Source organism: Narcine bancroftii, chromosome 9 (genome assembly GCF_036971445.1).
Source record: "Narcine bancroftii isolate sNarBan1 chromosome 9, sNarBan1.hap1, whole genome shotgun sequence".
Lineage (NCBI taxonomy): Eukaryota > Metazoa > Chordata > Chondrichthyes > Torpediniformes > Narcinidae > Narcine > Narcine bancroftii.
In genome coordinates this window covers 78,879,512-78,902,252 of record NC_091477.1, presented here as the reverse complement: position 1 = coordinate 78,902,252, position 22,741 = coordinate 78,879,512, and the positions used below count along the sequence as shown (strand labels likewise).

General features: G+C 39.0%; 1 protein-coding gene across 2 annotated transcripts in view; it reads right to left on the bottom strand.

Annotated features, from left to right (window-relative positions):
- Positions 1-22,741, bottom strand: part of uggt1 (UDP-glucose glycoprotein glucosyltransferase 1) — a 149,312-nt gene that overhangs the window by 103,609 nt on the left and 22,962 nt on the right. For both annotated transcript variants that reach the window (XM_069896581.1, XM_069896582.1), the window contains exons 6-8: positions 18,325-18,499; positions 17,429-17,525; positions 6,181-6,259 (exon numbers count right to left, since the gene is read on the bottom strand). In XM_069896581.1, coding sequence (XP_069752682.1) covers positions 6,181-6,259; positions 17,429-17,525; positions 18,325-18,499 — 351 coding nt within the window. The remainder of the gene's footprint in view (positions 1-6,180; positions 6,260-17,428; positions 17,526-18,324; positions 18,500-22,741) is intronic.

The window sequence follows — 22,741 nt, the reverse complement described above, 5'->3', positions numbered from 1 at the left end:
AGTTTTGTTGCCACATGTTATGGTGGTTTTGGTTTTAGCTGTGTTTGCAATGTTGTACTTGAATAAAGTTTGTATGTTCTTTGGCTTGGCTTCGCGGATGAAGATTTATGGAGGGGGTAAAAGTCCATGTCAGCTGCAGGCTCGTTTGTGGCTGACAAGTCCGATGCGGGACAGGCAGACACGGTTGCAGCGGCTGCAGGGGAAAATTGGTTGGTTGGGGTTGGGTGTTGGGTTTTTCCTCCTTTGCCTTTTGTCAGTGAGGTGGGCTCTGTAGTCTTCTTCAAAGGAGGTTGCTGCCCGCCAAACTGTGAGGCGCCAAGATGCATGGTTTGAGGCGATATCAGCCCACTGGCGGTGGTCAAAGTGGCAGGCACCAAGAGATTTCTTTAGGCAGTCCTTGTACCTTTTCTTTGGTGCACCTCTGTCACGGTGGCCAGTGGAGAGCTCGCCATATAACACGATCTTGGGAAGGCGACGGTCCTCCATTCTGGAGACGTGACCCATCCAGCGCAGCTGGATCTTCAGCAGCGTGGACTCGATGCTGTCGACCTCTGCCATCTCGAGTACTTCGACGTTAGGGATGAAAGCGCTCCAATGGATGTTGAGGATGGAGCAGAGACAACGCTGGTGGAAGCGTTCTAGGAGCCGTAGGTGATGCCGGTAGAGGACCCATGATTCGGAGCCGAACAGGAGTGTGGGTATGACAACGGCTCTGTATACGCTTATCTTTGTGAGGTTTTTCAGTTGGTTGTTTTTCCAGACTCTTTTGTGTAGTCTTCCAAAGGCGCTATTTGCCTTGGCGAGTCTGTTGTCTATCTCATTGTCGATCCTTGCATCTGATGAAATGGTGCAGCCGAGATAGGTAAACTGGTTGACCGTTTTGAGTTTTGTGTGCCCGATGGAGATGTGGGGGGGCTGGTAGTCATGGTGGGGAGCTGGCTGATGGAGGACCTCAGTTTTCTTCAGGCTGACTTCCAGGCCAAACATTTTGGCAGTTTCCGCAAAGCAGGACGTCAAGCGCTGAAGAGCTGGCTCTGAATGGGCAACTAAAGCGGCATCGTCTGCAAAGAGTAGATCACGGACAAGTTTCTCTTGTGTCTTGGTGTGAGCTTGCAGGCGCCTCAGATTGAAGAGACTGCCATCCGTGCGGTACCAGATGTAAACAGCGTCTTCATTGTACAAACTTGAATAAAGTTTGTATGTATATTTAAAAAAACATACTAGTGAGCTCAGTAATCGCAAAGGGACTGGAATTCCAAGAAATCCATTGCTGATGACAGAAGAATTCTCATCATAATGAGAAAATTCCCCAAACAGGGTCACTCTTCAGGAGACAGGCAATGATATGTCAAAGACTACTGTCCACAGAAGACTTCATGAACAGATAGATGTACAGAAGCTACTCTGCAAGATACAAACCATGGCAAAGGTAGTACGCTTTGGATCTTGGGCCTCCACACTTTGCTCTTGCCTTCACTCTGATACAGGTTTATTTTGGTTTCACTTTTTTCCAGAATTTTGCAAGCTCTTTTAAATGCATCTTGGCAAACTATAATCTGGCCATCCTTTCTGTTGCTATCTAGTGTTTGCATCTTGCACTGAGCATGTCCAAAACACATCAGAAATCCTCTTTATCCAAATTTTGTTCTGAACCAAAATGACCAGGGACATTGGGCTGCCGGCAGCAGCGGGGACCTCGGACTCCCGGTGGCAGTAGGGATGTCGGGCTCCTGGCAGGAGCGGGGATCTCGGGCTCTCGGCGGCAGTGCGGACTTTGGACTCTCAGCTGCCCAGCGGCAGCACGGATCTTGGGTTCGCAGGTAGGAATGGGAACTTTGGGGACCCGACAGGATTAGGGACCTCGGGTTCCCAGCAGGAGCGTGGACCGTGTGCTCCTGGGCAGGAGTGGGAACCTTGGGTTCCCTGCAGAAGTGGGGCATCGGTGGAGAGGTGTCAGTGATGGCCAGCATTTTTTTGATGAGAATTAAACATTATTTTAATACATAAAAAGTCTTCCCTTGTTGTTTGTTGTTGCTTAAACACTGTTACAAGTGACTTGTTTTTGCTACTGGACTTTTTTTTTTTAAATTACCAGTTCTCTGAAAAAAAAAGCTCATCTGACATAGGCCCAGTCCCACTATTTCAGATAATCAGAGTTGTCCTGTATGATTGGGGATTTTTCTTCATTATGAATTCTTCTGTCGTTAGTAGTGTGGTTTCGCTTGGAGTACCAGTCCCTTTGCAATTACTGAACTCACCAGTACACTCTTTCTTCTTATTGATGTTCCAAACTGTTGATTTTGATAATCCTAAGGTTTGTGTGATGTCTCTTACTGCTTTATTCTTGTCAAAGAAGCCTCATAATGGCTTCTTTTGACTTTCTTTTTCAGGTCCTCGTGTTGAAAAATGGCAACTGCAGACTCCAAAGGTGACCAAAAGCTTAGAAGCACCCTAGCTTTCTCATTCCTGCACCAATGAAGTAATTAAACATCCCTGAGTAATCACAAACACTGTGAAGCCAAATGTCCCAAACATTATGGCGCCCTGAAATGGGAGGACTATGTATAAAAAGTGCTGTAATCTCGACATGGTCAAACCAAAATGTATACAAATAACCTCGAATAAATTCTGGAATGTGCACTTTAATTACTGTACATGTAAATTGATTACAAATTTAAAACTATGGGAAAAACAGGGGAAAAGAAATAAATAGTGTCTGTCCCAAATATTACGGAGGGCTCTGTAGGTTGGTACAACATTGTGGGCTGAAGGACCTGCACTGTAATATTCTATAATCTATTCCAAATAGCCTTCATTATCAAAGCTAATTGTGATCAAACTTTCATTTTTATCTGCTATCCATCAACATTATGGTTTCATTACTTAGCACAAGTGAATCCAAATAGAATACAATACTTTGCTATGATTTTACCATAAACATCTTAACTCCTACTCCTCAAGAGATAGGAAACAGAGTTAAATACAGAATATTTTTAAAAGACTGCATATACCCAATTTGTAAAATACAAGCAAAATAATTGGAAATACTATGCTGAGTTTAATTCAGACCCTAATCCACTCATCGATTCAAATATAATTTACATTAAAAACACACAATGCTGGAGAAACTCAACAGGTCAAAAAGTGTCATTTATATAGCAATGGTAAAAATACATAACCAACGTTTTGGGCTTGAGCCCTTCATCAAGGTATGGGAAAATGTCAGCAGGCGTCCAAGCAAAAGAGTAAGGTGGGGAGGTGTGGTCGCAAAGCCAGGAGGTAATAGGTGGAGAAAGAAGGGTGGGGACAGCAGCGATCAAGGGAAGGAGGGATGGCGAGGGGAAGTGAGGGGGAAGAGTGGGAGTAGAACTGGAAAGGGGGAGGGGAGGAGGGAGAGAGAAGAGGAGAGCAGGTTAGCAGAAACCGGGAAAGTCGATGTTAATGATATCTGGTTAGAGAGTGACTAGATGGAAAATCAGGTGTTGTTCCTTCAACTTGCAGGTGATCTTGGGGGGGGATACTGACAGAGACCTCCCAGTAGCCAACCATTTCAGTTCTGTATCACACTCCTATACACGCATTTTGTCCACGGCCTTATGTACTATCCCACCAAGATCCAGCCAGATGGCATTAGCATCAACTTTTCTGGTTACTGCTAACCTGCTCTCTTCTTCCTCCTCCCCATTTCCCTTCCCCCAGCCATCCCTCCTCCCCTTGATCGCTGCTGTCCCCTCCCATCCTTCTCCACCTATCACCTCCTCCCTTTGCAACCACACCTCCTCCCCCTTACTCTTTTGCTCGGACATCCGCCAACATTTTTCCATACCTTGATGAAGAGCTCAAGACCAAAACATCAGTTATGTATTTTTTTTACCTTTACATTGTTTGAACTGCTGAGTTGCTCCAGCATTTTACTTCAACCATGGTGTCCACAGATTTTTGTGTTTTACTTATAATTTACATTAATTTTGACTTCAGAAGGCAGTTCCACAAATTCTTGGAACATTCTTTGCAACTTATGAAAGTAAATAAATATAATTTTCATTCTTTATTTGAGAACTTGATTCACCATTCTATGAACAGTATTCCCAAGGTTTAAACAGTTTTAGATCAAAGGTATCATTGATCTCTGTTTTATACTTTCAGTCTGATCATAACCAGATATTGATCTAGTCACATTTATAAAGTTAATCAGGAGCATGCTGCTTTTAATGTATACCTTGTGGAAATATTTTGCAATCTTTGTTCTCATTGCATTTATCTGCTGTGATCGCATCTTAACCTTTAGAATGCAGATGATTCTTATTCCTTCAATATACCATCCTGAACTAAGATATATCACACCAAAGGGCATTAAAGTAAAAGTTCTAAAACTTAAATGTACACAAAATGTGATTTATGTCTATAAAAGTTAACTAAAACTTGTTCCAATAAACATTCATCTTTTTTTTTAAACACCAAGTCATGCAGCATTTTTTATGTAGCAAAGATAAAAATACATAAACAACGATTCGGGCCAAAGCCCTTCATCAAGCTATAAGTTACATGCAAGCAAACACCTGAATAAAATGATGAGGAATGCAGGCGGAGGGGCACAGGCAAGAGTTCATAGTTGGATATGGGAGGGAGGGCACAAGAGAAAAAAGCTGAGAAGAGATAGGGTGAGACGATAGCTCCATGAATGGAGAGGGAAGAGAGTGGAGAGGAGACAGAGGGATGGGGAAGAGGGAGACAGGGAAATGGCCTAATGGAAACTGGAGAAGTCGATGTTAATGTCAGCTGGTTGGAGAGTGCCAAGACAGAATATGAGGTGTTGCTCCTCCAATTTGTGCGTGGCCATCGTCAGATATGTCGGAGTGGAAGTGGGGTGCAAAACTGCAATGGTTGGCCACTGGAAGATCCCAGTCACGACTGTAGCCGGACAAAAGCTGTTCAGAGAAGCAATCTCCCATCTGTGTCCAGTCTCTCCAATGTAAAGAAGGCCACAATGGGAGCACCTGATTTAGTTGATGAGCCCCGCAGATTCGCAAGTGGTGTTGATTCACTTGGAAAAATTGCTGCGTGTCTCAAATGATGGTCAGAAAGGAGGTGTGGGCACAACTGTGGCACTTCCTGAAGTCACAGGGGTAGGTATCAAGGGATGAGTGGACGAGGGAGTTACTAAGGGAGTAGTCACTGCAGAAGGCAGAGAAGGGAAGATGTATCTAGTGGTGGGATCATGTTTTAGGCAATTAGGGAGGATATGTTCGATGAAGAGGCTAGTGGGGTGGTAGGTAAGGTCAAGAGGAATTCTGTTCTTGTTGAGTCTTGGGGCAGAGAGGGCCAGGGTAGATGTGCAAGAAGTGGAGGAGATGCAGGTAAGGGCTGAAGTGATGGTGGTAAAAGGAAAGCCGCATAATTTTCAAGAAGGTGGACATCTTGGATGATCTGCAATGAAAGACCTTATCCTGGGAGCAGATGAGACAGAAATGGAGAAATTGAGAAAAATAGAATCTTTACAGGGGACAGAGTGTAAAGAGTGTAGTCAAGGTAATTGAGGGAGTTGGTGGATTTGTAGAAAATTTATCTCCCGTAATGGAGAGAGAGAGAGAGAGCGAGAGAGAGAGAGAGAGAGAGAGAGAGAGAGAGAGAGAGAGAGCGAGAGAGAGAGAGAGAGAGAGAGAGAGAGAGAGGGGGGAGTGTTGTCAGAGATGGACCAAGTGAATCTGAGATCAGATAAAAGTTAGCAGCAAAAGAGATAAAGATGAAGAGCTCATCACGGGTGCATGAGGAAGCACCAATGTAGTCGTCAATGTAGTGGAGGAAGAGTTGGGGAGCTTTGGCTGTGTTGACTTGTAGTACGGAATGCTCCACAAATCCAGGCACAGCTGAGACTATGAAGGTAACCACCGCGACCCCTTTGACTTGGAGAAAGTGGGATGCCAAACAGTAAGTTATTAAAGGCAAGAACAAGTTCTCCAAGGCAAAGGAGGGTGGTGATGGAGGAGGACTGGTTGGATGTGTTGTTGAGAAAGAAACCAAGGCCTTTGAGATCTTTGGTATGGGGAATGGAGGTGAAAAGAAATTGGATGTCCAGAGTGAAAATGAGATGGTCAAGTTCAGGGAATTGGAAGTTATTGATGCTCATATATGTTTTAAGTCGCAATATCTCACAGCCAGCCTTCCTCTGCAAATTCTTACTTCAGCTTGCCAAAAAGGAATCCTTGAACTTCATCAACAGGATCATTTTCATTTATCACAGTGGTGTTCAGTTCAGAACCTGCAAGACCATTACAGAAATTCTGGATAAAATAAATATTTTACAGCAAGAGTGATTAAATAATAGGTTGTAGACAAAGATGAAGCATGAATTTACACAAGAAGCCAATATTACTGCCATGGGCTTCACATAATCGTATTTTCTAGTCAGGGAGTCTCGATTAAACTACCTTGCACCCTTGCCACCACCAGTTTACATGAACTATTGGCATGAAGCTTCTCTCTTTCTTAATGTGATCAATACAAGATCATATTACACAGAAAAATCTGATAATCTGCATTTGATTTATACTTATGGATCAGTCAAAAGGAGTTCATGGAAACAGTGCAATCCACAAAAGTGATGGAGAAATTTAGAAGGTCACCCAGCATCCAGAGGAACTAAACAGTAACTAACATTTTGGTTCTATTTCTTGTTTAACTCAAGGAAACAGTGCACCATGACTCACTAACTTGATAAAACTGGAGAAGAGAAAAATTATTTTTAAATTCCAATGCATACTCCATCATAATATACCTCGTTTATTTTCCCCTCTCAGACAAACTACAGTTAAACTCCCATACTCAAATATATCCACTAAAACAGAGTAAACTCTTCCATTGTTTCAAATCTCAAGTATCAATTACATCCAACTTTTTCTCCATACCATTAAACAAAAAAAATGTAACTTTTCTGGAATTTACATGAAACTCCACTTGACATACCATGTTTTCCCTTTCATCATCTTAAACTTTAAACCTAGTGAACTAAGAACCAACAAGAGTTCCATCTTCCTCAAAAACAAAGTCTTTTGAAAATCTAAATGATTCATACCAACTGATACCTTTTAACATACAGTAAAACTCCGATTATCCAAAATGGTTGGGACCGCGTCTATGTCGGATAAATGTTTTATTTTGATAACTGGTCATATTACAGCCCTGTAGCAACAGCAAATCAATTGTATCGATGTTTAAACAACATCAATCAACTAGGGAAGGATTTTTAAGCATTAAAATTATGTTTAGTTCTCATGAAAAAAATGCTGGCCGCTGATCACCGAGACCTCCCAACCACTACTGCCTATCCCAACATGTCCCCTCACGAGCAAATCGGCGGCTCCTGTCTCCCTGGTCATCAGAGTGCCTGACGCCCGAGTCCCAACTGTAAATCCTTCCCTAGATTTACTGCACGTGCACACCGGGGAGTCCGGAGTGCATGTGCAGTAGTAGGCCGAGGGGAAGGTTCGGAGTCAGCATCAGGAACTCCGGTGTGCTGAGGAGGGAGGGAGGGAAGGAGACAGGAGAGAAGGGGAGGGAACGCCAGTGAGCCCGAGGTCCTGCCCGGGAGGCCGTGCTCCTTTTTTTTTTTTTTTTTTTTTTAATTTTTTATTTTTCACACCATAAATCACAATAGCCATGATATACACTTTTTCTTTTCCACACATTTACAGTGACTTTTTCTCCCTCCCCCCTCCCTCCTCCCAAGCCTCCCCCCCATCCCTCCCCCCTCTCATCCATTTTAGTTATACAATCTAGGTTGCATTAATTCAGTTAGACAATGTTGTCATTCAACAAAAATACACCAGAAATTCTACTGAGTCCATTTTTTTCTTCTCTTCTTCTTCCATCAACTTAGGTAATGTTTGTTCCCGGTAGGTTTTCGCTATTGTATTTAATGTAAGGCTCCCATACTTGTTCGAATATTTCAATATTATTTCTTAAACTATATGTTATTTTTTCTAATGGAATACATTTATTCATTTCTATATACCATTGTTGTATTTTCAAATTATCTTCCAATTTCCAGGTTGACATAATACATTTTTTTGCTACAGCTAGGGCTATCTTAACAAATCTTTTTTGTGCATCCTCCAAGTCAATTCCAAATTCTTTATTTTTTATGTTACTTAGGAGAAAGATCTCTGGATTCTTTGGTATATTGTTTTCTGTTATTTTATTTAATATCTGATTGAGATCATCCCAAAATTTTTCTACTCTCTCACATGTCCAGATTGCATGAATTGTTGTTCCCCTTTCTTTTTTACATCGAAAACATCTATCAGATACTGTTGGGTCCCATTTATTTAACTTTTGCGGTGTAATGTATAGTCTGTGTAACCAATTATATTGTATCATACGCAGCCTCGTATTTATTGTATTTCTCATCGTTCCAGAGCATAACTTCTCCCATGTTTCCTTTTTTATCTTTATGTTTAAATCTTGTTCCCATTTTTGTTTAGTTTTACCATTTGTTTCCTCATTTTCCTTTTCTTGCAGTTTAATATACATATTTTTTATAAATCTTTTGATTAACATTGTATCTGTAATCACATATTCAAGGTTACTTCCCTCTGGTAAACTCAAGTTGCTTCCTAATTTATCTTTCAAGTAGGATCTCAGTTGGTAATATGCCAGCGCTGTATCTCCCGTTATATTGTACTTATCTCTCATTTGTTCAAAGGATAAGAATCTACTTCCTGAAAAACAATTTTCTATTCTTTTAATCCCTTTTTTTTCCCATTTTCTAAAGGCAAGGTTGTCTATTGTAAAAGGGAGTAGCTTATTTTGCGTCAATATTAGTTTTGGTATTTGGTAATTTATTTTATTTCTTTCTACATGTATCTTCTTCCATATATTGAGGAGATGGTGTAATACTGGAGAAGTTCTATGTTGTACCAATTTTTCGTCCCATTTATATAATATGTGTTCAGGTATCTTTTCCCCTATTTTATCTAATTCTAGTCTCGTCCAGTCTGGTTTTTCCCTTGTTTGATAAAAATCTGATAGGTACCTTAATTGTGCGGCTCTATAATAATTTTTGAAGTTTGGCAATTGTAAGCCTCCTTGTTTATACCATTCTGTTAATTTGTCTAGTGCTATCCTCGGTTTCCCCCCTCTCCATAAAAATCTCCTTATTATTTTCTTTAACTCTTTGAAGAATTTTTCTGTCAGTTGTATTGGCAATGCCTGAAATAAGTATAGTATCCTTGGAAAAATGTTCATTTTAATACAGTTTATCCTTCCTATCAGTGTTAGTGGTAGCTCTTTCCAATGCTCTAAATCGTCCAGTAATTTTTTCATTAGTGGATTGTAATTGAGTTTATATAATTGGCCTAGATTTTTATTTATTTGCACACCTAGGTATCTTATTGCCTGCGTTTGCCATCTGAATGGGGATTCCTCCTTAAATTTTGAGAAATCCGCGTTATTCATAGGCATTGCTTCACTTTTATTTACGTTTATCTTGTATCCCGACACTTCTCCATATTCCTTCAATTTCTTATATAGTTCTTTTATTGATAGTTCTGGTTCTGTTAAGTACACTATCACATCATCCGCAAACAGACTGATTTTATATTCCCTGTCTTTTATTTTTATTCCTTTTATATTATTATCTCTTCTTATCGATTCTGCTAGTGGTTCTATAGCTAGCGCAAACAATAATGGTGATAGTGGGCATCCCTGCCGCGTTGACCTGCTTAAGTTAAATTGCTTTGATACATGTCCATTTACTGTCACTTTCGCTAACGGTCCCTTATATAATGCTTTAATCCAATTAATATACTTCTCCGGTAAACTGAATTTTTGCAATACTTTGAACAAGTAATTCCATTCTACTCTGTCGAAGGCCTTCTCTGCGTCTAAAGCAACTGCTACTGCCGGTGCTTTATTTCCTTCTACTGCATGAATTAAGTTAATAAATTTACAAATATTGTCTGTTGTGCGTCTTTTTTTGATAAATCCAGTTTGGTCTAAATTTACCATTTTCGGTACCTGTTCTGCTAATCTGTTCGCTAATAGTTTAGCTATTATCTTATAATCTGTGTTTAGCAAAGATATTGGTCTATATGACGCTGGTGAGAGTGGATCTTTCCCTTGTTTTAGTATCACTGTAATTATTGCTGTTTTACATGAATCTGGTAAGTTTTGTGTTTCATCAATCTGGTTGATTACATCCAGGAGGGGCGGTATTATTAGGTCTTTAAATGTTTTGTAGAATTCTATTGGGAGTCCATCCTCTCCTGGTGTCTTATTATTTGGTAAATTTTTTATTATCTCTTGTATTTCTACTGTTCCAAATGGTTCTGTTAATTTATTTTGTTCCTCTATTTGTAGTTTTGGTAGTTCAATTTTAGTCAAAAATTCATCTATTTTCCCTTCTTTCCCTTCGTTTTCGGTTCGGTATAATTGTTCATAGAATTCTCTGAAGTTTTCCTTAATTTCTTTTGGATTATATGTAATTTGTTTGTCTTTTTTCCTTGTTGCCAATACCGTTTTCTTAGTTTGCTCTGTCTTAAGCTGCCATGCTAGGATTTTGTGTGTTTTTTCCCCTAGTTCATAATATTTCTGTTTTGTCTTCATTATATTCTTCTCCACCTTATATGTTTGTAATGTTTCATATTTTATTTTTTTATCCGCCAATTCTCTTCTTTTGGTTGTATCTTCCTTTATTGCTAATTTTTTTTCTATGTTTATTATTTCCCTTTCCAACTGCTCTGTTTCCTGATTATAGTCCTTCTTCATCTTGGTTGCATAACTTATTATTTGCCCTCTAATGAATGCTTTCATTGCGTCCCATAGTATAAACTTATCTTCCACTGATTCCGTATTTACTTCAAAGTACATTTTTAATTGTTTTTCAATAAATTCTCTAAAATCCTGTCTTTTAAGTAGCATGGGGTTTAATCTCCATCTATACATTCTTGGAGGGATGTCTTCTAGCTCTATTGCCAATAACAGGGGTGAGTGGTCCGATAATAGTCTAGCTTTATATTCCGTTTTCCTAACTCTCCCTTGTATGTGGGCTGATAACAGGAATAGGTCTATCCTTGAGTATGTTTTATGTCTAGTCGAGTAGTATGAGTATTCCTTTTCTTTTGGGTTTTGTTTCCTCCATATGTCCACAAGTTTCATTTCTTGCATTGATTTAATTATAAATTTGGTTACTTTGTTCTTCCTGTTAATTTTTTTCCCCGTTTTATCCATATTTGGATCCAAATTCAGATTGAAATCCCCTCCTATTAGTATGTTCCCTTGCGTATTAGCTACCTTCAAAAAGATATCTTGCATAAACTTTTGATCTTCTTCGTTAGGTGAATATATATTAAGTAGATTCCAAAGCTCTGAATATATCTGACATTTTATCATAACATATCTCCCTGCTGGATCTATTATTTCCTCTTCTATTTTAAATGGCACATTTTTGCTAATTAATATAGCCACTCCTCTTGCTTTTGAATTATACGATGCTGCTGTTACATGTCCTACCCAATCTCTCTTTAATTTCTTGTGCTCCAATTCAGTTAAATGTGTTTCTTGGACAAATGCTATATCTATTTTTTCCTTTTTCAGTAAATTTAGTAGTTTCTTCCTTTTAATTTGGTTATGTATTCCATTAATATTTAGAGTCATATAGTTCAGCGTAGCCATTTTATATTTTGTTTATCTTCTCTTTCCGTTTTTCCATCATTACCTTTCCTCCTTTTCCATTTCTGTTTTCTTATTTTCAACTCTTTACCAGACAACATTCCTACAACATCCAACATTTTCCTTATTCTCCTATTTCTATCTTCTTTATCCCCAATCTCCCCTTCCCCTCCTGAGTTGCCCTTTATCCCTTGTCGGACAACCACATCTCCCCTCTCCATTTGGATTTGCGAATCCACTCGCAAGCGTCAACTGATTTTGCAGTGACCGCTCTTTTCCCCCCACCCAGCCCCCCCCAGAAAAGATTTCGTTTTTTATATGTCACAAAGGTCACTCTTTTAGTTCCCTCCTTATTCTCTCTATTCCATTACCTTCCCTTATTAATTCTTGTCTATACTTTCTATGTTTTCCTCTAATTACAGATACTTTCACATATGCCCGTTGTCTCTATTCACTCTTATACCTCTTTACCCGCATACATATCAATCGTGGTCATTTTTACCCTCCTTACCCGTCTTCATCCCTCAGTCTATTTTTGTCTTTACCCACATACATATCAATCGTGATAATTTTTGCTCTCATTACCCGTCTTCATCCCTCAGTCTATTTTTGTAATTGTTCTGCAAATTTTCGTGCTTCTTCTGGATCCGAGAATAGTCTGTTTTGTTGTCCTGGAATAAATATTTTCAATACCGCAGGATGCTTCAGTGTAAATTTATATCCTTTCTTCCATAAAATCGCTTTTGCTGCATTGAACTCTTTTCTCTTCTTTAGGAGTTCAAAGCTTATATCTGGATAAATGAAGATTTTTTGCCCTTTATACTCCAGTGGTTTGTTGCCCTCTCTTACTTTTTCCATTGTCTTCTCCAGCACCTTTTCTCTTGTAGTATATCTTAGGAATTTTACTACAATAGATCTTGGTTTTTGTTGTGGTTGTGGTTTAGGGGCCAATGCTCTATGTGCCCTTTCTATTTCCATTTCTTGCTGTAGTTCTGGACATCCTAGGGCCTTAGGGATCCATTCTTTTATAAACTCCCTCATATTCTTGCCTTCTACATCTTCCTTAAGGCCCACTATCTTTATGTTATTTCTTCTGTTATAATTTTCCATTATATCTATTTTTTGGGCTAGTAATTCTTGTGTCTCTTTAGTTTTTTTATTAGATTCCTCCAATTTCTTTTTTAAGTCTTCTACCTCCATTTCTGCTGCTATTGCCCGTTCTTCCATCTTGTCCATTTTTTTCCCCATTTCTGTTAAGGTCATATCCATTTTATTTATTTTCTTTTCTGTGTTGTTTATTCTTCTTCTTAAATCATTGAATTCCTGTGTTTGCCATTCTTTAAATGACTCCATGTATCCTCTAACAAGAGCAAGTACCTCCTTTACCTTGCCTATCTTTTCTTCTTCTATTTCCCTGTACTCTTCCTCTTCCTCTTCTTCTTCCTCTAGGTTGACCATCTGTTGTTTCTTTGTTGCCCTTTCCTCCTCTTCTTTCTTGTTTCCATTGTCTTCTGTGGTGTCTTCTTGCTGCAGGTGTTCTGCAGCTGTCGTTGCCGGCTGTGGAGATCGACTCCCCAGCTGGTCCCCCCTCCCGTCGGTGTGTTTTTTTGTATGCGCATCGCGCATGCGCGAGGAGTCGCGCATGCGCGGTTGCGCACTTTTACTCGGCTCTGTGAGCCATTGTTGTAGTTCTTTTTCCACCGACCTGAGGTAGTGGGGTCTTCTCTCCACAGCGGGCCTCTTCGGACAGGTAAGGCCTTCACCTTTTTCCTCCGTTGTCTTCTCTTCCTCTCTTCTTTCCGTTGATTTTGATTTTTCTCCTTTTGTCTCCATCTTCTTTCCACCTTTATATTCACTTTTCTTTAACTTGTATTTCTGTGCCTTTGTATTTTCTCTTGTTTTTCCCGACTTTTCTGGAGAGGGCTGGAGTTCACCGTCCGGCCACTACTCCATCACGTGACTCCTCTTGGAGGCCGTGCTCCTTGATGATGCCAGGACAAGGGATTCTTCCGCCCACTTGCGGCTGGTAGATAGCGGCACGCAGTTTGAGAGGAAGAATTGGAGAGAAAAGTCAATAGGGGAAGGTAAAGAAGAAATGGAAAGAGAAAGGTAAGAGAGTTACCTGAAACGAGGACAATTGTCATTACAATTTAATGTCGAGTGAATTTTGTTTTCAACCTGTGAGGTCAATTCAACTCTGAAAAAATATCGGATAAATGAAGATTTCTGATTATTTTGGATATCCTCGTAGAGCCAAAATGTTTTGGAGGCAAACAACGTCACTTCTGGGTCCAAAATAAATTTGGATAAATGAGGATTTTGGAGAATCCGATTTCAGTTAATTGGAGTTGTACTGTGTTTTCTGGTGGCTTTTGATTTTTATCAATTTTTTTTCAGTGCAAACAATAATTACATAATTAAATAAAAAATGTCAAGCAGTTATGACCCTGAAAGTTTTAAAATAAAATAAACACAGTTTTAAATCAAGATCCCCTTGTGCCCCATATTAATGTGGATTTCACTACTTCTTGTGATGAACTTGTAATTGCTTTGCTCATAATCCTGTCAACAATTATTCTCAACCAAAACACTTGATGTTAATATTTATTTGAAGTTTGATTATTCATTGATCTAAAGAGGAATTCTTTTTTTTTAAACTTTATTTAAGATTTTATAACATGAATAAAATAGAAAGTTACAGTAAAAAGATTAAACATAAGATAATAAAAATTACAGTACTACATCGGCAGACTAAATAAACTAAACCCCCCCCCAATAATTAGTACACAACATTAATGACCTAGCTTAAAGTTAGTCTAACCCCCCCCGCCCCCCAAAAATAAAGAGTGAAAGAATGATAAAGAGGAATTCTTGAACTGTAATTCTATATACTAAGATCACGCACAAACTGAATCACAATGCCACACCGAACATCAGGCCTTTTTATAGAACAAAAAAAAAAGCGAATGTAAAGGCAGATATTCTCCACCTTTACATCGATTCAACTACCTTTAGAAAAATGCCAACAGCAAATGGTGGATGCAGACTCCGATCCTTCCGGGGGATAGTCCCAGAAGTGAAGCAACTTGCTCCACCTCGCTCCATAAAGGCAATGCAGCTGAAGGCGACTGCTTAGGGGCAGGCTGATGACGTCGCAATGACACCATCAGCCCGTGACCCAAGAGCCACCACCGGGCTCCCATGGTGATTGGAGGTGGGGTTGGGGCTCCTTCATGCCACCTGGAAATGTCCTCTTCCCGTTCCCCCTCCGCCTCTCGCTCCTGCACCAAGGTCACCAAGACAGAGGAGCAGGAGGGAAGCAAGGAGCCAGAGAGAGCAGGAATGGATGTGCAAGGTGAGGGGGAGTGGAGGGAGGCCAGCCCGAAGAGCGTGAAGGCCCAGCAGGGGCAAGGGGAATCAGAGCCCGCTGTGCTGCAAGGGACAAAGAGCAAAGGGACCCGGGTACTAAGCCCCATGGCCTGCGAGAAAGGAGGGCAGATGCTGAGGAATGGACACAGAGAAGCAAAGTGGGGGAATTCAATGGATGAAAAAGGGAAGTGAAAAGCCAGACTCGGTGTGCCAGAAGGGCTGCACTAGGGAGAAGAGCTGGAAGAAAGATCAATGGCCATCTTTGTTACCCATAATCCCCTACACAGTTGGAACCGCACTGCATTTCCCAGAGTGGTTCCAGCAGCGTGGGGGATTATGGGTAACGAAGAAAGCCATTGTTCAGCGCGTATGTTCAAACTCACGGCAACGAGCAGCACTACCACATCACTCACCCCACCTACCTCAGCTCTGGACAACGGCTCCCGATACCGCTTTCTATAAAAGCAATGCTGGAGCAGCCTTATAGGCCTTCTCCATAAAAAGGTAAGTCTGCTCCATAAAAACACCTATTGACTGTTGACAGTCAGTAAATGTTGGCTTCTAAGTATTAAGTTTTAAAATCAGATGGATTTCTTCTGCAATCTATTTCATCTCAGATAATACAAGTTACACAATACTAAAGGAGCCCAGTGTTAAAATAAAGACATGGCATACTACAACACTAAACCACATTACAATTGGCTTCAGATCCTTACTCTCACTGGTGTTTCCCAATGTTTCACCAGCATTCCTGGAACCATGGTCTGAGAAAAGAGAGGAAAACTATGGTATTCAGCTTAATCAGATATTTTTACCTTGCTAGTTAATTGCCTTCCACAAAGAATTGCCTAGGAAATATGACCCAATTTGTACTATCTTGTGTATATAATACAAGCAAAATATTTTGTGCCTAATTAGATATGATTGCACTTCCTGTTGGTCCTGCCCACTGGAAAATTGGTCTGGTCACTTCCAGTCACAATCCATCCCAACTTTAGCTTCAGTTGTGGTTTGGTCAGTACGCATCTCCATTTTATCAGTTTACATCAGAAAAAAGATCCAAAATTCAAGATTTAGGATCTCCATGAAGCAAAACAATAAAATCAGGTGCACTTTATACTGAAAGTAATGAATTGCAGGCAAATTGAAGTTCTCTCACAAGATTTTCCAAAGCAAAAAAAGCATTCTCTATATTTTATATTTAACAACTATATTCATTACAATTTAATGTCGAGTGAATTTTGTTTTCAACCTGTGAGGTCAGTTCAACTCCGAAAAAATATCAGATAAATGAAGATTTCTGATTGTTTTGGATATCCTCCAAAGAGCCAAAATTTTTTGGAGGCAAACAACGTCACTTCTGGATCCAAAATAATTTTGGATAAATGAGGATTTTGGAGAATCAGAATGGTACTGGCAGCCTTCAGTAAACAATCAATGGGTCAACTGCAGCTTTCAGACCCCTAAATCCATGGCCTTAGTGCTGCCACTGATCTACAGGGTTTCCATCCACACACACTCATTAGGCTCCAGTGGGGCTGAACTGTTCATTGGGGAGGTCTTCTCAGAAGAGCAATATACTGTACCATTACCACTTTGCATTCAGCCATTTCTTTCTTGTGCTTCTTTGACTTCCCTCCTCTCTTCATTCTCCCTCATATCCAAATTTTAAAAGTGCTAACTCTGTGATCTGGCAGCTGCCTGTTTCACAAGTGCCTGCCCTCTGAAATGTGCAGCACAAGTTTTAACATTCTTTATGGGGAGCAATCTACACATATCAACTCCAAATAGAAGGATGCTCTAATGTCTCCATTTTTTTGCACATTTCCATTTTGCGCCACATTCAGCACCAAGTAGTGTGCCAATTATGTCAAAATTCCAATAGGTATTGTTGAAAAAATTAATCTTTGGGTGAAAATCAACTTCAAAAACATCTCTACAGGGAACAGTGCCATCATAAAGGATCCACATCATCCGCTATTCTCACTACTCATCAAGAAAGAGGTGTAAGTGCCACAAGACTCTAACAGCTGCTATCCTTCCACCATCAGACTCCTAAACATTAAACTCAACCAGGGACTCATTTAAGGACTCTAATTTTTGCACTTTGTTGATTATCTTCCTCTCTGTACTGCACAGTTTGTTTATATTTCTTTATCTGTTTATGTGTACAGTTTTTTTTTGCACCACCAATAAGTGTCAATTCTGCCTCACCTGCAGGAAAAAGAATCTCAGGGTTGTACGTGATGTCATGTATGTACTCTGACAATAAATCTGAAATCTGAATCTGAAATCTGAAAACAGCAATATTAGAAATCTGAGTTCATCATTCATTTAATCACTCATCTCCCACGAATTTTGAAAAAGTATCAAATTATTTTTTTTAAATCACCTGTCACATGTGTGTCATCTTTGGCCTTGTATTCGGTGCTTTTAATGGCAAGCTCAACTCCATAACCAGAAAGAAATACCTTCTCCTTACTTGGATTCTGTAAAAAAGATCCAAAATTTTAAAATAATGAACATTTGATTCAATGTTTTAAAGTGCCTACTCAAAAATATTTAACAACAATGGAGTGAATGTTGAATGATTACGATTGGCCTCGTACATAAAATGTCCATATTTCATTTTTCTTCTCTTGAAAATCAGCCTGCCTACCTGAGGGTCCTTCTTCCAGGCAACAAACCTATTTGTAATGTTGCACATTGAGCAAATGTTGAATGTACTTTTTATATCTTTTAATCTTCAATCTTTCCCAGAATATTTGCCTATTGTGTTGAATTACTTATCAACTCCTTAATTTGAACCTTTAATTAAAATCTGAAAGTCATACCAAAAATTTTTAATAGTGGAAGTTAAAATCAATAATTTAGCAGTTGCCATAAGGAAATAATTTTGTCATTATCAGCAATAATTTCACTAAACTTTCAAAAGGCCGAAAGAGCCTCCTTCTGATCCCAAACATAAAATAACCAAAGCAATCTCAGAAACTGATGCCACTAGAGCTTGAATTGGGACCAACAATTGGGCTCAGTGTTAAAAGGTTGAATTTGAAATCAGTCTCTTGGGAAAGGTAAGAAGAAGCGACCCACTGATTCATTTTGTCAGAAAAATATGTTTAATTAGAAAGAAAATGTAAAACTCTCCCATCCAAACATACTAATATGCTACCAATACTTGGAATGAAGTACTCAGATTAAGTAATTATTTTAACTGAAAATTAATACAAATAAAAAAAAGAAGAATTAAGAGGCAAATCTGATCACAAAGCAGCTTGTTTTACTTACAGCAACGTAATGCCGGAGTATGTAGTTGACACTTCCAGCATCTGATTTGGAGCAGAGAAGCTTGTGAAACGTGGAAAACTCTTTGCTACCAATCTCGCCATACAGAATCACAAATGGAAGTTCGTTTCTTAAAGGTGCCTTAATATGATCACCTTTAAATAAGTAAGGACTGGGTCTAACAATTAAAAACAAAAATTAGAATTATAAATGTCCATTAGATTCAATGTAACATTGTCCACATTAATCCTCCTTGAAGGCAATTATTTGGTAAATTTAATTTCTAAATTTCATAATTCCTGTTACTGTTCTAAGAAGAAACATTATTTTCATGTTAAGAGAAACACGAAGACTGTGAATTCTGGAATCTTGAACAAAAGAAGTAAGTCAGCAAGTCAGAAAATATCCACGGGCAGAAATGGTAGGTCCATGTTTCAGAACTGGATCCATTATAGAGAAAAAAGAGAGAAGATAATATTATGTGTACATAGAAGGTGAAAAATTTGGAGGAGAGGCCCAGAATTGATAGGATATAGGACAGAAGGTGTGAAATCTGAGAGACATAGGGAGAGACCACTGAGAATTGGGGAGAGTCGGGGAGGTGGAAGATAAGCTACAGAGAGAAGAAAAATAAGTACAGGAGTAAGTAGAGAAAACATGGAAATGGTGGTACCAGATTAGGGTTCCTGAGTTACCTGAAGCTGGGAAAAAAAATCAATGTTAATGCCATTAGGTTTAAGGCCGGCCAGAAGGACCATGATGCATGTTCCTTAAGTTTACATTTGGCCTTAGCCTGACAATGGATGAGGCAGCGGACAAACATATCATTGTAGAAATTGTTGTGGGATTTGAAATGATTCCACATAGTATCAGCTCCTTTTCTCTTTAGTCTCGATAAAGGATCCACACCTGAAACAATGACTGTCTATTTCTGCCCCTTGATGCAGTGTGACTTGCTGAGTTCATCCAGAAGTTGTTTTTTTCCACATTCATTTGTTACCATGCAATGTTTCCTCAATGTTTAATTCCTACAGTTAAGTTTACACGTTAACAGAACCAGAATTATCAATATTACATAAGAAATTGAGGGAATATGGTGAAATATCGGGGTACAAGATCAACGCAAATAAAAGTGAAGCGATGCCAATGAATAATGCGGATTACACAAAGTTTAGAAAAGAATCACCATTTAAATGACAAACACAAGCAATCCGATACCTAGGTATTAGACTAGATAATAATCTAGGCCAACTATACAAATTAAATGATCAGCCAGCCACTAATGAAGAAATTACAAGATGACAGAACATTGGAAAGATTTACCACTAACATTGATAGGAAGGGTAAATTGCATTAAAATGAATATCTTCCCAAGAATACAATACCTATTTCAATCGTTACAAATTCACTTAACAGATATGGAATAACTCATGGTACAATGTTTGCATACCACCAACTGAAAACCTACTTAAAGGACAAATTGGGAAGCAGACTGAGATTACCAGAAGGAAGCAGCTTTGAATATGTGATTAGACACAATGATAATTAAAAGATTTATAACAAACATGTACATAAAGCTGCAAGAGAAAGAAAATGATGAAATAAACTATAAACCCAAACAAAAGTGGGGAAAAGATCTAAACATATAAAGATAAAAAATGAAATACGGGAAAAGTTATGCTCCGGAACTATGAGGAATATAATGAATACGAGGTTAAGCATGATACAATATAATTGGTTACACAGGCTATATATCACGCCCAAAAAGTTAAATAAATGGGATCCAACAGTATCAGATAGATGTTTTCGCTGTAAGAAGGAAATGGGAACAACAGTACACGCAATTTGGGCATGTGAGAAAGTGGAAAAGTTTTGGGAAGATCTAAATCAGGTATTAAATAAAATCACAAAAAGCAACACACCAAAAAATCCAGAGATCTTTCTTCTAAGTAATATAAGAAGTAAAGAATTAGGCCTTAAACTGGATGAAGCGCAAAAAAAATTTATTATGATAGCCTTAGCTGGAGCAAAAAAATCTATGTCAACTTGGAAATCAGAAGAGAGCCTAAGAGTACAGCAATGGTACATGGAAATGAATAAATGTATTCCATTGGAAAAAATAACATATAATTTAAAAAATAAAGTCACATTATTTCAACAAATTTGAGAACCATACATGGAACACAACAGAGAGGGCCTACCACAGACATCCATTCCCTAAAATGATAGAATGAGAAGAAGACGAAATAAACTGACCCAGTGTGTAAAAGTAGATAACACAATTTTCTTGTTTATTTTCATTGTGTGATGACATTGTTTAATGGGTTTATTGTATTGTATATGTTGAATGTTTAATGGGTTTTGAGGGGGGTGGGAGGGAGGGGGGGAAGGGGAGAAAATGACACTGTGTATATTCAAGAGGGAAATGTTTGTGTGTATTTTGATTAATATGGTTCATAGTGTGAAAAATGTTTTTTTTTAAAGTTAAGTTTACATGTTGTGGAAGTTGGCTAAGGAATCACATTCCACCTCAGAAGCCCATGTCTGCTCATACATAGACTGTAAAAGAATTTGGAGTGTAATGATTATATTTTGGGGGATTTGTAAGATTTAGAGTAGGTTACGTACATACATATGTACGTTTTAAAACAGATCTTATTTGAAAGACTGAAGAATTCATATTGCAGGATTTCTGTTATTTTACCAGGTTTGTAAAATACTTGACCATTGTCTTGCTGGAGTCAGGCTGTCTATAACCCTTTCTGCAAAGTGCTCACAGAAAGGTCACTCCTAGGATTTGTTTATACTTAAGATAACAACTTGAGCAGAAGGAAGAACTCCTGTTGTTTGCTGGAGAAGGTGGGGGTTTTGCAAGTCACATGAGTCATATGTTTTTTACTAGAGTCTCATTTGGAGAGAGAGAGAAAGAGAGAGGTCACAAGCTCTCTCAGTCAGTGTGTGTGGGACACTGAACAGTGCAATCCAGGAAGAACTGATGAAAAATTCCAAAGCAGTGGATGGCTGGAAGTGCTATCTGATTGATATTTCTCTTGAAATAAGAGGAACAGAGTGGAGCTCTGTGGTGGCCTAGAGGAAGAGGCTACCATCTGAAAAACCCTGATGGGGCAAGTTTCATCAGCGAGACATTGAGGTGACTAATGGTGGTACCTCAGTTATGGAAATCCTGGAACAACAAATCTCTCTCTGCAAACCCTACAAGAACCTTCCTGAGCAGTAAACATTTATCTTTCAAGCACCAAAAGCCTGGTGAATTTGATACATGTTAAATTCTGTGCACAGTGTAACAGTTGCCTGCATACAGAGAACTTGGAAGAAGAAGTGAGATTGAACTATGAACCAAATAACTTTTCTTAAATTTACACACACATTACATACACGTGCGCTTAGAATGAGAAGGGGTTAATTTGGATTAGTTAAGTATAGAGTTAAGTTAAAGTTTGATTCTACTTTCATGTTTAAAGTTGATTAAAAATAACTTTTGTTTTGAAAACTACTTGTCTTGGTGAATGTCTATTGCTGCTGGGTTTTGGGGTGCTTTGGGCTCGTAACAGGAGTTCTACATTTGACCACAGTTGGGGAAACATGATTGAGCAGCTTTCAAAAAGTGACTATCATGCTTGGAAGTGCACAAGAAGAAATCCCAAACATGGGGCTATTTATGTGCAGAAGTGCTGACAGTTCTACACAGAATCGAAGTGTGTGTGTGCATACGTGCGTGTTCGTTTGTTTCTGGACTCCAAATCTCTGAAAGTATCTGGCTTTCCCTGGAAGTGAGAGCTTAGACGCGAGAATACTTTTGAATTTGTGTAACATGCTTGAAGAAAAATTCAGGAAGGTCCAACAAAAAAAATGCCAGTATCATGGGCATGGATGAAGTAGGGATTATGTCCATGAGCAGAAAGTCAATGCCTGCTGCCATTTCTCAAATGAAGTAGGTAGATCGATGGGTGAAAGGAAATTTAGAAATCGAGGTACTGGGATGAGAACTAGTTGTCATTTGTTATAAAATCATGACTGAACTTAAATTAGCATGGGACAAACATGAAAAGGAGCCAACAACCAGAGATGTTTGTTGGAAATAAACATCCTATTTGTTGTGTATGCACTCATACAATTAAAACTCGGAGACGTGATGCTTTCTCATCCTTTACTTCTATTAGACTAACATGGCTACTGACACGCAGGTTTATATACATATATGGAAGAGTGATATCCTTACGTGGGGAGACAGAACATTTTGTACAAACATTCAAAAAAGCAATGAAAACCATGAAACCTTTAAATGTCTACTGGACACACAAAATCGCAGATTTTCTATTGCATTCTACCACAAAACGCACCTCAGCAGAACTAATGTTTGGCCACAACCTGCAGACCAGGCTGTCCACAGTTCACCCAG